Here is an 18,475-nt window from a genome sequence, read left to right as displayed (position 1 = left end):
CGCCGGCGTGTGACTTGGAGGAAACGAAATTCCCGCTTTAACTCGGTTAATGACTGAGCACATTTTCACCGCCGTCCGTTTCAATAAGCAGCTCTATCTCTTTTCTCCTCTTCTTCTTCTATCTCCTCTCCTGCGTTTAACCCCGACAACGATTTCCCAGAACGCACCTGTGCGCTTGCTGATGACCTCCACCATGGTGGACGGGAAGTAGCCCACGCGGTCGTTTCCCGTCCGGTTGTCATGGATACAGCCTTTCCAGCGGCCGTCGGGGTGCTGCTCCAAAACCTGCCACAAAATCAAGTTCAACCCACTCAAAAGTCTCACTTTGGTTTGGTTGATTAATATAATTTGGAATTATTAATAGAGGATTTTTTTTTTTTTTTTTTTTTTTTTAAATGCTTGAGTGAAAAATACTTTTCTGTCAAACTGAAAAAGGGAAACGCTGCTTGGCGCTGTCTTAAATCCCCTGAGTCAGTCTGCAGCGGAGCCAAATCGCTCATTCAGACCCTGAAGCAGAAAAGCATCGCACGGCTTGGCTACTGTAAAAAACAAAACAGAAAAAAAAAACTACGGGTTGCAGAAGCGCTCATAAATATTCATGATTGGTGGGCGGACTGCGATACAGCCAGAGAATACATGTTTCTGTCGAGTATATTTGTAGTAAATGAGGGAGGCTGGGACCGTTTAAAATACCTGCTCACCCTTCAAGCGCGAGGTGAACTTAATAATCTGCAACCTGGAGACGAGTGACGAATAAAAACAAAATAAAAAATGTTTTTAATTCATCTCATCTCATCCCAGAGCGCCCTCTAGAGTAAGACAGGAGAATAAGCAGGAAATGTTTACCTGCGCGAGACTTCAATCATTTATTAAAAATCTTAAATATCAATTTGTCTGCAGTTTATCGGCTTTGAAAAGTCAATCTCTTGGAAAAAAAAGGGAATATCATGACAGATTCTTGACACAATCAAAACTTAGGCCCAAAAATGCAAAAATGTGATCATGTGAACTAAATGGCCTGACCTGGTTTGTTTCGTCTAATTCAAAAGATTTATTCTCATCTAGTCTCACATATATGGATTAACATAAATTTGTACAAAAAACCCCACAGCAGATTGTTATTTTTTCTGGATTAAAGTGAATTATGTGGAATGCAGAATAATATATTATATGCTAGTGAATTGTCATTATGGCAATCCAATCCAATCCAATCCACTTTATCTATAAAGCACATTTTAAAATAGACAAATGTCTCCAAAGTGCTGCACAAGAACAACAAAATAAAGACAAATACAAAGAATAAAACCACAAAATGAATAAAACATAAAATAAAAAACTTGAAATAAAATAATAAATAAGATAAAAATAAATGAAAAGACACAGAGGACCACACAACTCATGTGGCATTAAAAGCCAAAGAATAAAAGTGGGCCTTAAGACGACACTTAAAGCAGTCCACAGTGGGGGCTGTTCGGACATGGTGGGGCAAAGCGTTTCAGAGTTTAGGACCAACCACAGCAAAGGCCCTGTCCCCTCTAGTTTTAAGACTCGTCTTAGGCACCACGAGCTGGGACTGGCCCTCGGACTTCAGAGCGCGGCTGGAGTGCAAATCTGGAGGCAGTCGGTGATGTATTGAGGGGCCAGTCCATTCAAAGCTTTAGAAACAAACAAAAGGATCTTAAAATCAATCCTAAAATGAACAGGGAGCCAGAGCAAAGACGCCAAAATTGGGGTGATATGTTCGCGCTTTCTGGCCCCTGTTAAAAGTCGTGCCGCAGAGTTCTGGACTAACTGCAACCGCGACAGTGCATTTTTGGCTATACCGGTGTAAAGCCGCGTTACAGTAGTCCAGACGAGAAGAAATACACGCATGCACGACTTGTTCAAGAAGATTAAAAGATAAAAAGGTTTTACCTCAGATAAAAGACGAAGGTGATAAAAGCTCAATTTTAAAACCGCATCGACCTGTTTATCAAGTTTAAAATCGCTGTCAATGGTGACGCCAAGGCTGGTGACTTTGGGACACAAATGATTTTGGAGGGGTCCCAAGTCAATGAGGGAAGTGCCGAATAAAACGATCTCAGTTTTTCCCTTTTTCAGTTTTAAAACAATTTGGGCTAACCAAGCCTTGACGTCACCAATACAGTGGAGGAGGGGTCTCGGGGGGCAGTGGCTGGTTTTGGTGATGGGCATATAAATCTGGCAGTCATCGGCGTAAAAATAGTAAGCCATGCCATGCTTTCTGAAGATCTCCCTGAGTGGGAGGAGGTACAGGGCAAAAAGAATTGGGCCTAAAACAGAACCTTGGGGGACTCCGCAGTGCAGAGGAGCAGAAGAAGAGCTGGAGTCCCCAAGCTTCACAGAGAAGGACCTCCCACCCAGGTAAGATTCAAACCACTTTAAAGCAGTCCCCCTGACATCCACACAGTTTTCCAAGCGAGATAAAAGAGTTGCATGGTCTACTGTGTCAAAAGCAGCAGTCAGGTCTAAAAGCACCAAAATGGCAGAGTTGCCAGCATCAGTTATTAAGAACAGATCATTAAAAACCTTAAGAAGTGCAGACTCTGTACAATGAAATGCTTTGTATCCCGACTGGAAAGGGTCTAACATGTCACTTGCATCTAAAAAAAGTTGCAATTGGGCAAGCACACATTTCTCCAATATCTTTAAAACCAGAAGGAGTTTGGAAATTGGACGATAATTTGCTAAAACCAAAGGATCTAGGCCAGGCTTTTTAAGCAGAGGTTCAAGAACAGCTGCTATAACAAACTGCTATTAATTATCTCCCGAACAAAGGAGCCAATGGTGTCCCATACCTCTCGAGGTGGGACAGGGTCTGTAGGGCTAGAAGAGGCTTTAAGTTTGTTTACTATCCCTGAAAGAACCGACAGTGGGACAGGCTCAAAATGGCTGAACACAGCAGGGCACTCAGAGGCCTCAGAGACACAAAATGACGGAGGAGATATATTGGCCCTTATAGCAGCAACCTTCTCGTTAAAAAAGGAAAGGAACTCTTCATATGTTGCTTTTCTCATTTCCAATACAGTGGAGGGATTCGGATTGACTACTGAATTAATGGTATTAAAAAGCACACGAGGTTTGCTGACACTGTTGGCGATCAACTCTGAAAAGTATTTAGTTTTCTCAGTTTTAACCACAAGCTGGTACTTTCTCCAGCTCTCTTTAAGAATTTGGTTTGAAACCTCCAAATGATCTCTGCCCTTCGCCCTTGACATGGCAGTCAAAAACCATGCATACCAGTACTATAACGTGTTATCAAACATCAGTTCTCCTCCAAATAATTAAATATTTTTGAACATAAAACAACTTTTGACCTTTTTTCTCGTCCTTGAATCTAAAAATCCTCCCTGAAATGAACTTCCATAACTATGATACTAGTCAATACCTGATCGGTGGGTGTCCATTAAATGCATTTATGTGTATTTGTGTATGTGTGTGTGTGTGTGTGTGTGTGTGTGTTACCGTAATGACGTCCCCTGCTTTGATGTTGAGGCTGGTCAGGTCGTAGTTGTTGCAGTAATCTTTCAGAGCTCGAACCTGAAGAGCTGCTGAGGCATCTGGGAGGCAAAGAAACCCTGAACATTAAGCAGATATATTCAGGAATTATTCTTCTCCTGAAAGAGATTTCACTGTCATGGACACTCCTAAATACATCCAAACCATCAGAGTGATTTCTCTCTTTTTTTAGATAAGCATCAGTAAAATGAAGAAGTCGGAGCTCTGCAAGGCTTTGGAGCCAGTTCTTTTCTTAAATAATTAATTTTTATCTTATTCGCACAACAAAGTTTATTAAAGCCAACACTTATCCAACAGTTTAAGATGAAATATATGAGATTTACGTAAAGGAACAGTTCAATAACGACAATCTGTGTCGCCTGCACACTTCCTTTCTCTACAAGACGATAAATGAGTATCTGAAGTCAGAAAACCATGATCAAATCTAAAGAAAGGAGAGATTCACAGGAAATTAGAGACTTGGACACATTCATTTACTTGAAGTCATGCAAAAAAGTCATGTTTCAAGCTAAAAATAAGCTAAAAAAAAATGGTTTAGACAAGGTTTAAAGGTATGATACAGGCTAACTTAACTAAAAAATTAAAAAAAAAATAATAGTCACAATAGTGAGAAATATCTTAAAGGGAAAAAAATAACAGCCAGGATATCTTAAAGAGTTAAAAAGGCTAAAAGGGAATTTAGAAAAAAATAAATAAATAAAAGAAGTGAAACTCCCAACATACAGTAGGTTGAAAAAGTATCTGCTATTCTATTCCAAGGTTTCAACTTAAACATAGTTTTTGTGTGTAGAAAACCTGAATCACAAACTTTATAAAGTGTGTAAATTTGACATTATTATAATAATTTTACATCAATATTAAAGGATAAACTGTCTGTTTCGACCACAAAGCCTGCAGAGCCCCGACTTCACACAACAGGGTCAATATTTCTGATCTCAACAGTTTTCAGACAAATGATCGATAAGAGCTTCACATTTAACATAAAGTGGATCATTTCTATTAGAGACAAAGAAAACATCTTTACTTTCTGTTGATATGGAAGAACTATGAGCTACGGAAGAAGAGACTGAACGTCTGATAAAAGAATAAACTTCAGTTGTTCATCCCTCCATCCTTCACCCATTCATTAATCATGCCCCCATTCAACCCGCCCTCACTCCCTTTCTATCGATCATCCCTTTTTCCTTCCTTCCCATGTTCCCTCCTTCGCTTCATTTGTTCTTCCCTCCTAATCTCCATCCTTCCTTCCCTCATTCCTCCTTCCTTCCTTCCTTCCTTCATTCCCTCCTAAGCTCCACCCCTCCTTCCTTCCTACCCTCCATCCCTCCTTGCCTCATTCCTTTCTTCCCTTCATTCCTTCTTTTGTTCCCTCCCTTCATTCCTCCATCCTTCCTTCCCTCCCTCCATTCTTCCTTTCCTCCGTCCTTCCCTCCCTCCCTCCATTCCTCCTTTCCCCATCCTCCCTTTATTCCTCCTTCCCTCCCTCCATCACTTTCCTCCTTCCATCCCTCCTTTCCCCATCCTTCGTTCCTTCCTCCCTCCATCCTTCCTTTCCCCATCCTTCGTTCCTTCCTCCCTCCATCCCTCCTTTCCCCATCCTTCGTTCCTACCCTCCATCCCTTCCTTCCTTCCCTCCATCCTTCCCTTCCTTCCTTTCCTCCATCCCTCCCTCCCTTCCTTCCCTCCATCCCTCCCTTCCTTCCTTCCCTCCATCCTTCTCTTCCTTCCTTCCCTCCATCCCCCTTCCCCTCCCTCCATCTCTCCTTTCCTCCTCTCTCTGCCCTTCCCTCCCCTTCCTTCCATCTCTCCATCCTTAAATCCCTCCCTCCTCCCTTCCATTCCTCCATACCCCCTTTCCTGCTCCATCCCTCCCTTCCTTCCCTCCTTTCTACCCCCCTCCATCTCTCCTTCTCTCCCTTCCTTCCCTCCATCCCTCCATCCTCCCTCCATCCCTCCTTCCCTCCTACCCCTCAGCAGCTGCTTGATCTCCCTGCTGGCCTGCGTTGCGGTGAACTGGTAGACGATGTCCAGAGCCGTCTGGCTGTACGTGTTCCTCACGGCGGCGTTGATTCCACTCTGTAAAGACACAGCGAGTCCGCTCAGCGTCCTGAAAACCAACGTTTCGTCTAATATTTCAACAAGTGGAGAAAGAGGCCCTGAAGATGTGCAGCTCAATAACAACACCTTCATACGAAGCTCATCGTGCTGATTATTTGCATCCATGCTAACGTTCACAGTCGACTTCCTGTTTGATCACTTCATCTCTGAGTGTGTGTGAGAGTCGGTGCCAGAGCTGAAGTCGGTCCCTCCAGGCGACGCAGAAATATTACATTAACAAGAAAAGGACAGAGGGAACCCGAAAGCGCGGTGCCTCCGGCTCGCAGCTGTCACCGACACCGAGGCATAAAACTCCAAAACACACAGCAGCCATTAAGTTAAAACTCATAAATCCCGCTCGGTAAACGCTGATGGAACGGCTCGGGGACGCGATAATTTACCGCCGTGACGCCAGCAGAAAATAACTCTGATTTCCTGCGGCTCTTTTGCTAATTACAACCTCAAGAAGAGGGAGGGAAGCGCAAATCTGCTGAATCAAATGTGGACCGAATGAAGAAAGATGGATTCGGTCTGAAGACGCTTCCGGGCCAAATCTTTCATCGCCTCAAAGTGAAAAAAGAAAAAAAAATCTTTTCCTCACACAGTTATCATTAAAACGTATGGCCTCCCTTGTTTTCATAAGCCTGGCGGCTCTTTCGAATGAGCCTACCTTTAACTGATCACATGGCATTTGAGGGATTTTCCGCATCCACTCGTAAACAGGCGGCGAGCTTGGCGGCGGTTGGAGAAGGGATTCCTGGGAATATTTCTCCCCGTGTTAACTGTGCTGCAGCTGCTCTGTTAATGAGATCTGAAGGCCGAACGGAGGATGACTGACAGCCGGCCGCCGCCGCCGCCTCCTCCTCTGGAGCTTCTGCTTAAAGAATTAAATCCCTCTTCCAAAAAAAACTCTCCCATTTGAACTGACCTTACATTCCCTTCCACCGAACATGAGGTTGAATGTGTTATTTAAAGAAAGATCAAGGATTATGTTCATCTCAAAACAACTGAATCGGGCGTGTGGGAATAAATTTCACCCCTTATGGAAATGGATTCATCAGTTGATGCCAGTCTTGTCGAAATAAACAGCGAGAGCTGCGCTACTGAAACTCCAATATATCTTTCTCATGCTAACGGTCCAGGATGCGTCTGATGATGATGAATCATGAAACATGTTTGGCTGATTCTCATGAAGCTTTGAGCGCGTCCGCGCCACTTTCTGATTTAGATTTTGGTGCTTCTGACTTCCAGCCTGTTGAAAATACAAGAGTCAACTCCTTTTCTCTGTCAATAAATCACTTGGAAATGGATTTCCACGTACTTCCAGCAGGAGCCTGACGGCCTCGGTCTTCCCGCAGAGCGCCGCTTCGTGCAGCGCCGTGCCCGCTTTGGTCTGCCGGTTGATGTCGATGCCGGCCTGGATCAGCAGCCTGCGGCAGGCGGGGCGAGAGAGCAGCAAGGAAAACCAAAGAGAGAGAGAGAGAGAGAGAGAGAAAGAGACAGACACCAGGAGAGGGAGAGAAAGAGTCAGAAAGCTGAACGCTTCTCAGAGAGGAGGAAGTGAGAGGTGTAAAAGATCTGATATCAGGATGCAGAGAAGGAAAGTGTTTTGTGATCACGTTAATATTAAATGTAATATCAGGGTTCTGTTACGTACTTCTGAGATAAAACGAACGGCTACAACTACTCAAGTGAAGCAAATTTAACCCACTTAAGTGACTAAATTTAGTTCTGCTCATGCCAGGAAAAGAAAATCTGTCTGCATGAAGCAGTTGTAGGAATTTTCTCTTAGCTGAAAGAAAAAGCAGATCAAAAAGTCTGAATGTTGATTCAGTTTAACAGTTTTAAAGCTGGAACAGCAGATTATCTGGTGTAGATCTGGGGCGTGAAATCCAGTTTTTCAAGGTGGGTCAGGCTCGTTTTTACAATTTCAAGTGAAAACTGAAAACTTTCACTGTGCTTTGGGGGTCCGTTTACAAGACAACGTTGCTTCGAGCCACTGAAAACACAACTTTTTGAAAAAAACTCCCAAGGTGTAACTCTTTGAAAACACTGTGTCGACGGAGAAAAACTCTTCTTAGCAATAAGGAAAGCCTGTTTATTTCCACTTTTAAATAGTTCCACTAATGTAAGGAACGCACATTTGTGGGATGAGCTGAGAAAGTGTGTTCGATTTTAAAATTTGGAAAAATGTCAGTATCTCTCGTTTTGATGGAATCGGATGTTCAGAAGTCAGAGGAAAGAAGAAAAACTGGACAAACCGCACCATGAATACGTAATAACCTGGGACAGAAAGCAATGACGAGAGAGTTCAATCTAGATGAGCAGGTAAAGAGAGTCATCAGCTTCCCCAATAAAGTAACAGTCGGAGAAAAAGTTTCCTGCCAAACACGTATTCAACTCTCCTCACTCACTGTGTGTGTGTGTGTGTGTGTGTGCGCGCGTGTGTGTGCATGTGTGTGAGTCCTCCACAGACTGCTGACCACAGCTAATGAGCGTCATTTATCAGCGTTGCTTTTAGAGAGGTATGCCCAGCTCTATCAACTATGACAGGCTTTATTCTCACACTCCATCTCCATTCTGCCCCACTCCTACCCCCCCCATCCCTCCACCCCACCCCACCCCACCGCCACCACCCCTCCCTCCCCGGCTCGTCCTCATCCTTCACTGTCCTTCTGCTTCTCCTCGCCCGACAGGACAGAGCGGCGAGGAAACGTCCGCACAGACACATGACGCTACAAGTTACTTTAGGAGCTGAGATGGATGAGGAGGGGCGTTGGTGGCGAGTCAGTCCACTTTTTTTGTTTTTTGTTTTTTTATTCTTTCCAAGGAAACAGAAACATAAGTCGGATGCAGATCCGTGCTGAGATGAGCTGGTAATGATTTGACATTTAGCTTGACGGAGTGGAACGCTGTGCGGGTCCGCCGTCACCTCAGCTGTCTCGAAAAATGTATTTAGGAGCAAGTGACTGATGCGTCGGCTCTCACTTCATGGAGAAACGTCGGTTCCATTGTCCTCGCCTCCCTGTCGTTCTGTTCCAATCCTGTCTCTATATATTGATATCTCCTGCACCGTGTGGTCGTGCGGAACAATACTCCCAGCTCCAGCAGGTGTGTGTGCAGGTACCTGATGATGTCTATGTGTCCGTTCTTGGCGGCCAGGTGGAGCGGAGACGTCCCGTTGGGGTCGGTGGTGTCTCCTTTCTTGGGCTCCAGCAAAGCCGCGCACATGTTGCTGGACAGCAGCAGCTGCACCACCTGCTCACACACATCCACAGAAACACAACAACTCGTAGTTTCCCGTGGACTCTGTTTATTCTGACGAGTAGCGAAACGTTAACGGCTCCTTACCCCAACTCTGCCGAACTCACAGGCCAGGTCCAGCGGGGTTTTCCCGGCGTTGTCCACGATGCACGGGTTGGACTGGTGCTGCAGCAGCATCTCCGACTGGAGGCGACAACAACCGACACACAAACACATGAGCACGGACGAAGGAGCGCACGGCAGCCGGTCAGGGTGCAGTTTGCGCTGACGTTTGTCCAGACTGGGGTAATAAAGGTTAAATGGGAGTTTCCCCGGATCGTAGCATTTTCACAGCTTCGGCGGTCTCAATGCACTTTACACCATCCGCCGCCTCCACCTGTTGACACGGCCGTGCTGTCGGGAGGGAAACTTGGGGTTTGGGGTCTTGTTCAGGGACATTTTGATGAGTGGACTAAAAGCGGAAACTGTAACGATGACCTTTGACCACAACGAATCAATAATTTTTCAAAAGTTGTAAATTGATTGGTTCACATTTAGTTTGGAGGATTCAACTTCCCCAAAGAAGGAACAATATCATTGTGCTTTGTTCTTTTAATGCACCAAAAAAAAAAAAAAATGGAACAAATGAGAAGGACACATCTCGTAAGAGTCCCTTGTTTCAGATAAAAACAGCTCCTTTCTATCTTTCGCGATGATGTTAAATGATTCATTTTTCCCGTCCGCGGTCTGCCTCAGTTTTCCTAATTTTTCTATTAATTTTCTCTGGGTGCAGTGGGAGCAGCTGCGGATTAGAGCTTCTGCCGCCAGTTTGTTAGTCTGTATAAATCATGGATATTTAATCAAATGGAAGCAGTGGTTCTTCAGCGGCGGCGCTCGGCTCCTCTCTCCTCCGGGCTGCGCTGCCTGCTGGACTGACGCCTCTATATTTCATTGTTGTCTCTTTGGCAAAAGCAGCAGCTCTGCAGTGTTTTTCCCCCCCAACATCTTTTCTGTCTTGATGGGTAAAGCCTCTTTTTTTTTTTCTTTTTAATGCGGCTGGTTTGTCTCTAAAAACTCTATCATCTCCCAAAAAAACCGGCAGGTTACTGTTGAATCGACTGAAGTTGATCTTTGGTATTAGTGGAGAAAAACAAAATTTGAGCGAAAAAGTTTCAGAGCTGTAATAAATACGTTTATAACAAGGATTTCCAGTGAAAAGGTGAAGTTTTCCTTGTGACTGGAGGGTGTGTTCACTTGACATCGGTGATTGGATTTGCTGAAAATGCATTTTTATTTTTTCACAGTCACCCAGAAAAACAATAGAACTTTGTCCATGAAATTGTCTGTGTACTTGCTGTTGTTAATATTTCTAGTGCATTGTTCTCTGCATGCGTGTGTGATGTTTCATCGCAAAAAAAAAAAACCCGACAGCGCACTACAATGCTAGCTACGTTTTCAGCGTTTCCCAAATGAAGACGCAGAAACGGCCCAAACAAGGTTGAGCTAAGAAAGTGGGAACAACCTGAAAGGCAGGTTTCTCGATGCATTCATCATAAAAATAGCGTCAAAATAATCTTCGTTATTCCTCACTACAAACAGATCATTAGCAGCTTGTTTAGGAAGCACCGAGACAATGCTGATGTGGAGAAAGTCTGGATGACTTTCAGTTTTAATGCTCTGATTTCTAAGTCTCGCTCATGGTTCAAAAGATTTTTTTTTTTTTTAATACCTTGGAACTCTGTTTTGTGCAGATGATGTTAATTTTATCTGTAGAAATTAAGAAACTATGGGGTTAAGTCATTGATCTGCTCAATGATATATCATTCATCATACATAAAATGATAATTTGGTAAATATTACTGTTTTTTTCAACAAATCTTCTTGCCAATATTTCTTTAGAAAGTCTGAATATTTCTCCAATAATATGGATTTGTGGGATGAACAATACAGCAGAGTGTGTGGGAAAATAAAGAAAACAACAATTCTGTGACTATTACAGTACGACAATCGGTGTGATGTTCAACTGAGAAAAGCTCATTTGTGTGGAATTAAATTAGAAAACTCTACGTCGGCTTCATTTGATTCATTTATCATCGTCCAGTTTGAGACCTTGTGAAGCGCGAAGAATAAAATTCCAAGACAAAATCAAGTTTAGATGGAAAACACAACAATAAAGTTACGTTAACAACAAAGGCTTTTATCTGAATCAGTTAGGTTGAGTTTAAGTTTCACGACGCCAATAAAAAGTGTGTTAAGAGCAGGATGCCTGGGAAAAAACATAAATAAGGAACAAACACAAGGTGGGCTCCCAATAGTGAAGTAAATCGTAATGCTCATAATAAAAACGTCTGGAGTGAACTGAGACTTATTCAGAAGACAAACAGCAGCAGGGAGGAAGCTGCGAACCTGATGGAGAAAACTACAACTTCAGCTTGAATTTCTAGGTGATCGTGACGCGATTTCATCAGTTCAGTCCATTCGAGACGAAGCTGCGCTGTTTGTGGCCCCTGAAGTAAAACGAGTTTGACAGCCGTGGTCTGGAGACGAGACTCATCGCAGGAGGTGGAGCTGGCTCGCGCACAGACGCCGTAAACACCAGAGTGACTCAACCACCAGTCAACCGGTCCGCTTCGTCATTTAGCCACTTCTGTTTGGCTGCTTTGACTTTAGCCAGCTGATACTGGCTTTTTTAATTCTTCTCTCTCTTTACTGCACAAAGTACGCTCAACTGTTCTCCATCATGCAGACACTTTGATTCCAGCCGCCACAGGTCTGCTAAATAAGTGTTAGTGCGTGTATGTCTCACTGCTCGACTACAAATTGCACCTCTGGGAAAATAAAGGAGAATAAAGTTTTACCTTGACCTCAATACATTGAAGGCTTCATGCTGCACAATGTACTGAGAGCTATTATTTAAAAAATGACTAAAGAATTCATTAAAGTAGAAAAAAAACAACAGAAAATGTTGTTAATAAACCATTAATTGAACAAATCTTGAGCAGAAAAAAAGGAGTACAGTCATGGAAAATATATTATTATCTGGTTAAATCACAGTTTAGTGAAAACTGCTGACATGACAGGATTCAGTGAGAGATCGGTGTGGTGGATGAAAACCCAGGGTCAACTCTCACGGAGTTTGCATGATCTTACTGTGCATGCATGGTTTTCCTCATTTAGCACCTGCACTGGCCTGCATCTGTGTGTGTTCTGTGTGTGTATGTATGTGTGTGTGTGTGTGTGTGTGTGTGTGTGTGTGTGTGTGTGTGTGTATGTGTGTGTGTGTGTGCCGGTCCACTCACCACGTCGTAGTGTCCGTGTTGCGCCGACAGGTGAAGAGGAATCTGCCCTTCGTCCGACTGGCCGTTGACGGACGAGCCTGACTTGAGCAGCATCTTCATGGGCTCGGCTTTCCCCTGCCAGGCTGCGTAGTGCAGCGGCCGCATGCCTGCACACACACACACACACACACACACACACACACACACACACACACACACACACACACACACACACACACAATTATGCACCTGTTTTATTAATCTTATAGCATTTTATTTATGTAGGAGTACATACAGAGCTAAAAATAAATGTGGGCCTTCAGAGGATGATGGCGGTAAAGCAGCACAGCATGGGAGGAAAAGTGGAAAACTCTAACATGTCTTCATGTTTGAAAAAAGACGACGTGAAACCACACGGCGCGCCCGTCACTGCAGCTTCGCTTTAACGGGGTTCAGGCGCTGAACTGACCTTCGCACCGCGTCATGAGATGAAGGTGCAGGACCACTCAGTGGGTGGAATCCCTTCCCACATGTGCACAGATGTTTCTTAAAAGAACAGGGGACGCTATGCGGCCGTCAAGCTGAGTTTGACACACGTTTGTCCTTTCTTTTTATTCTCTCTTTCACTGAATCCTCACCTTTCTGGTCTCTGATGTCCACAGCGGCCTGCGACTCCAGCAGCAGAGAGATAAGCTCCAGGTTTCCATTAAGGGCCGCGTGATGCAGTGGAGAAAACCTGTAATGTACACACACACACACACACACACACACACACACACACACAGGTCAGTGATAATGGCGAGGCTTAGCATGACAAACAGGTTTAATAGCAGAAGATGAGGGAGCAACCATCTGATGCGTATCGACTGCAGAGCTGCAGTGGGCGAGTCGCACTCCGGAGGAAAGGTGTGATATTATGTAAAAAACGCAGCGAGCGTGCACGAGGACAGAGGCCAGACGCCGAGGAGACGGGCCCGAGATGTCAGCCTGGATGGAGACAGCGTGTTGAACAATATGGTGGAGGGGAGAGAAAGCGACGCACGGTCTGAGGAGAAGCCAAATGTCAGTGTCAGCCCCTCACACACACACACACACACACACACACACACACACACACACACACACACACACACACACCTCACACACCTTCCGCCTGACTCAGATCAGCTGTGACGTGCAGCGAACATCACGGGTGTGTGATGTGATGCTCGCCGTCACACAATGCTCAAGGACGCTTGACGCACTGCTGCAGCGATGAACCGCGACATGAAGGTTACAAAAAAGTGTGTTCAACCTCTTCAACCGTCAGGGTCACTCGATGGAAACGTCACGTAAAGGTACGGGAGTCACAAAATACTGCAATCCGATGAGAAAGATGCTACAGTTTTTAATGTAAGTTTAAGATACTATCAGATGTTTGTGTCCAAGCAGAACACTGTCTCTTCTGCCTGTAACCAGAGGGGAGCTGGTTATAGAAAACCAGTTGACTTCATTAAAAAAAAAAAAAAAGTCTTCTCCTCCTGGGGCCACCAGGTGGCAGTGTTACCATCTGTGCTCATTCATTTCTTCCAGAGAGGAAGTCAACATGAGCAAAGTCAAGCTAAGCTTCCAGTGTTAGAACACTAGACCAAAAACCAGCTTCAGGCTAAAATAAAGAGATAACTGGAGAGAACAGTTCCATTCACACCATAATGTTTTCAAGTGAAAAGACAAAACTTACATGACGACGGTACTCCAAGCTACTGAAAACGCAGCTTTTTGAAAAAACAGCTGCGAGAATGTTGAATGTTGGCAACGTCAATAGTGAAAAGCTAAGTTATTGACTTGCTACAGCAACGTTATCGTCACTCTCAAATTATTAATTAAACCATTCCCCAAAGAGCATGGGAAGAACATGCAAACTCCACACCTCCGTCTGCAACCTTTTGACATCAGCGACCACAGTTTTAATAGATAACTGATTAAATATACAGCCTATATAATCATGACACTGAAGTGAAGCTGAGTAATTGTTGCAGTGTGACTGAACAGAGCAGTGTTGTACAGTCAAAGTTGTACTATAAATGCAACAGCTGATTTCATGGTAAAAGAAACCCTTTGAATACACACAGAGGTCAAGGTGATTGTTCCTTTGTTGCTAAACATAAATAGACCCTCCATATCTATTAACGGATGTAATAATAATCATATAGGTCAAAGGTCAAACCGAGGTTGGCCCTCAAATCCCGCATATATGAGCTGATAAGAGTCATTTGAGCTCATCTGGACTGATACCGTTCAAACAGCCTGGTATGAGGGATCGTTTTACAATATCTATATATAGGAAGAGCTCCATGTTATATGATAAATTATCCACTGAAGGATACAAACATGCCATTTATCTGCTATTCTGTCCACTTTCTTCTATAAAAAAAACCTTTTAGTGTTTGTAAATCTACCGTTCTAACATTTGCAGCACCATATTTAGCTTTACTGTATCCTGGAAAACAGACTTCAGATCAGCGTTCGTCTCTAACGGCGCTTGTTTTCAGTTTATTCACTGTGTCTCTCAGCTTTCTGCTGAGCACTGAAGAGAGCAAAATATATATATAAATAAAACCAGAATCCCTGTTTTACATTTTCCCTGGCTGGAGTCCTGTATGAGCGATAACATATTCAAATTAAATGCATCCTCCTTCTCTTTTTTCCAGCTCTCCTTGGACTCGAGGGGTTTTTCTTAATCCCGGTCTGGGAACTGCTGCAATACATCATCATTAAAAAGGTTGAATAATGCTCCAAACAAGGCTGCAGAGTGCAGCTGTGAAATCGATATCATATTTCTGAGTTTGCATTCCCGAGGGAGCCAAATAAGCTGAGCAAATCAGGAGGAAGAAGGGAGGATGAGGTGTTTTCTGTCACCGGGCCGCAGCACTGAAACACGCAGCCTGAACCGCCGGCTTCCGCAGCACCTTCCACGTTAACTCGCCACGAGAAGGAAGACAGATTATATATTCAGAATTTACAAGTGTTTTAATCTAATTAGCAGGTGTGAAATGTGGCACTGATATCAATGCAAAAAAAAACAAAAAACAAAACAAAACAAAAAACTGTGAAATGGAAGTTTTCTATATTTTAAAGCTCATTTCAGGGACAGAAACAGAATACAGTTAAACTGAGGTTTAGACTTTTTTCTTTATATCGTGGCACTAATTCCACGTTTCTTTAACCACACATGTGCGTGGAGAAAGATACACTATAAACATGAACAATCATGAGAACACGGAAATTCGTTATGGACAGACGACCAAGTACGACTGTTATTTCAGTGACTGTCAACTCTAAAGCTACCAAGTCCGGGAGAATATTGTTCTTACAGTCCATCTACTGACTATGTGCAGAAGAAGTATTAACGAAGGCGCAGTAACAGCGTTTCAGAGAAGCTGCGTTTTTTCCATTTTAGTTCAATGTGGTACAGAACACCTAATGAAAAACAATGAAATTTAAATACGCTGATCTACAAAAACCTGAATAAGCTAAACAATTCTAAAATAAAATACGAGCAATGTTATCATACTCGCAGAGATCGATGAAGATGTGATTCATACGAGAGAAAAGAGCGATTTCACAATATTCCAACACTTCTGAACTGGACTGTGATCGAAATACTGAATAAAATATCTAAAGCGGACGTCATCTTGGCGAAGACCACGTGTCTTAACCCACTTCTGCATTGACGACGGCTGCGTCCCCCACCTCCTCCTCCTCCTCCTCCAGGGTTAAACGGGGATAACGTTACACAATACAGCAACAGGCTGAGTGAAACACTCCTGTGTGAGTGAGTGAGTGAGTGAATGAGTGTGTGGAGGCCTGCAGAGTGTCAGTGGGGAGCACGTATGGGGAAAGTGGAGGGAAGCCCTTTCCAAGTAGTAAAACCTTCCATGCAATATTTATTCCCTCCTTTTCCACAAATCCACCCCTCTCTCTCTCTCTCTCTCTCTCTCTCTCTCTCTCTCTCTCTCTCTCTCTGCAATCAGCTGACAGAGTGGCTCCTTTCTCTTCCTGCTCCATCCTCCTCTGCTGTTATCGCTGCATCACTGTGTGCACAGGAGGAATATTAATTCTCCCTCAGAAAGGGTCAAACTCATCAGGGCTGTGGTGAGAACACAGCTGCAGTCTGCAGGGAGGCCGTCGTCATCGACAGGCATTTTTCCACTTGTGACGGTTTCCCGTTTCAGCCAGGACACACAGCGATGTGGCCGATGCTGGGTCCGAACGACTGCAACGTACAGAAAGTCCACCTCAGTCTGGGCTGATCAGTGGAGCCTGTCCTGCAGCCACGGGCAACATCTCTACGTCATCAGATAGACTCACTTAGTATCTGGAACACGTAGGAAATGTGTCCCTGTGATGCACATGACGCTTCACTTACTGGTAGAATTTTTTTGGAGATTATAAAGTGAGCGACACAAAATTCTCTCAAATCTACCATCGTTGCTGGTGTTGAATTACTTGTGCCTTTGCCAAAAAAAACGAATGATTTCAAAAGGAGCACACATATGCACGTTCCAGTTTATTCCTGTTAAGACGGAGGAGTTATTTCTAGAAACTTCATTGCCTGAACCAACACCCGGAACACGAGAAAAGCAGCAGTTCGTACTGTAAGTTCAGTTCATCACTGGTTTAGTGTGTGAAATAACAGCGGAACATGGAGTTAGTGACGAAATGAGTAAACCTTTGAAAACTAGACTCGCCAGTATTTGGCCAGTAAATCCATTCAACCACAGTTTATTCAAGACAAAAGATGAGGTGGAGAAATTATTACAAGAGGCTCGAAACTCAATGCATTTATGTTTCAAATGAATTTACGAGTAGACATAATGCTTCAGGCTGAAGCTGTAATTTTAGTGCAGGTTGTTGTTGTTTCTGGAACTATTTTCATGGATTTTTCACTGTGTTGAAAGATGAAGTCACCTCAATCAAAGCAAACAGAAGGAAATCCAGGATCTGTACTGTAGCTCATCAAACCTGTCCACCAACAAGACACAGGGTATTCAGTTAGACCTTACGACTCAGTCCAGCACAGTGAGTCTCAGTGTGTTTTGTTTTTTTTAATGTAACCCTTTCAGAAAACCAGCGTGTCCATCCTCCATCTGAATCCTGCTGAATGATTCCTTTAAAAACCAGCAACTAACTAACTAACTAACACAAATGACACCAGTCGCAGCAAACGCTGCACCTGCTCCTCAATCCACATTCAACAGACAGTAGATCCATTTCAGTAACTGGCTTTAATATCTCGCTTTTTCAGCTCCTTTCACACCACCTGCCTCTGTTTATCTATCGCTGTCTTTCTTATGATCCTCCCAAAGCCTGCTTCCCTCTCTCCTCTCCTTCCCTCTGCCTCTATCTGTGTGTGTGTGTGTGTTTACAGTTCAGCACAGTCACGATGTTTTTATGCAGTTTTTCAGTCGCTGGAAGCTCTTAACTGGCTCTCCACACCTGTGTCTCACACGCACACACCGTATACGCTCATGCATGTGCATTCACACACAGGGTTTGACCTATTTTCAGTAATGAGAGATTTCTTATGCCTGTGAGGATTTCCAAAAAAGCACACGGCTCGAACAATCACAGGCTGGACCGAGGGAGCGAGGCGAAAAGAAAGAAGCTCCTCTCTCCAGTCTTCTTCTGCGACAAAACCTCAGATAAATCGGTTAATTTGTGTGCTTTACATGCTTGTGTGTGTGTGTGTGTGTGTGTGTGTGTGTGTGTGTGTGTGTGTGTGTGTGTGTGTGTGTGTGTGTGTGTGAGGTCCAGCTCCTGGCTCACAGAGCACACCGTCCTGTGTCTCTGTTGTTTGCTAATCAGAGTCTGTGTCTCTGCCCGGGAGGAAAATCTGTGTCCGCACCCGATTTCATCTGGCCATAAAACACACACACACACGCACGCACACCATGCTATTAACCCTGCTTGCTTAATGTTTGTCGCTTTCTTCGGCTATTTCTTAAACCTCATTGAACAGGAGTGACAGGAGGAGCGATCATGAGATGAGCCGGCGGCGGCGGAGCACAGTGGCAGTCAGTGTAACAATCTGCTGCAGAGAATAAGGAGTTCCATCGAAACCAAAGCCGCCGGTTCATCATTTAGTTGGAGCGGCGCTGACCTGTGGATACGGTCAAAGATCAGGGGTCAAACAGCTGATCAGAGGTCGAAAGTGGATCATATTTACCTTCTGACTGGGACAATATGGAGGCCATGTGAAGGGACTGAGATGTCTGTACCGCCGTCCCCGTACAGAGACAGGAAGACTGATACTGTCACCGTATTGTTAACCCTATCTA

At 44.1% G+C, this 18,475-nt stretch overlaps 1 protein-coding gene across 8 annotated transcripts in view; it reads right to left on the bottom strand.

The window, feature by feature from the left end:
- caskin1 (CASK interacting protein 1) overlaps positions 1-18,475 on the bottom strand; it is a 97,772-nt gene that overhangs the window by 19,928 nt on the left and 59,369 nt on the right. For 7 of the 8 annotated variants that reach the window (XM_030089866.1, XM_030089864.1, XM_030089871.1 and 4 more), the window contains exons 3-10: positions 12,794-12,891; positions 12,177-12,322; positions 8,986-9,081; positions 8,762-8,892; positions 6,956-7,064; positions 5,505-5,613; positions 3,484-3,596; positions 168-285 (exon numbers count right to left, since the gene is read on the bottom strand). In XM_030089866.1, coding sequence (XP_029945726.1) covers positions 168-285; positions 3,484-3,596; positions 5,505-5,613; positions 6,956-7,064; positions 8,762-8,892; positions 8,986-9,081; positions 12,177-12,322; positions 12,794-12,891 — 920 coding nt within the window. The remainder of the gene's footprint in view (positions 1-167; positions 286-3,483; positions 3,597-5,504; positions 5,614-6,955; positions 7,065-8,761; positions 8,893-8,985; positions 9,082-12,176; positions 12,323-12,793; positions 12,892-18,475) is intronic. The other variant, XM_030089865.1, reaches the window with a different exon arrangement.

Source organism: Salarias fasciatus, chromosome 4 (genome assembly GCF_902148845.1).
Source record: "Salarias fasciatus chromosome 4, fSalaFa1.1, whole genome shotgun sequence".
Classification (NCBI taxonomy): Eukaryota; Metazoa; Chordata; class Actinopteri; order Blenniiformes; family Blenniidae; genus Salarias; species Salarias fasciatus.
This window is presented reverse-complemented; position numbering and strand designations above follow the sequence as displayed.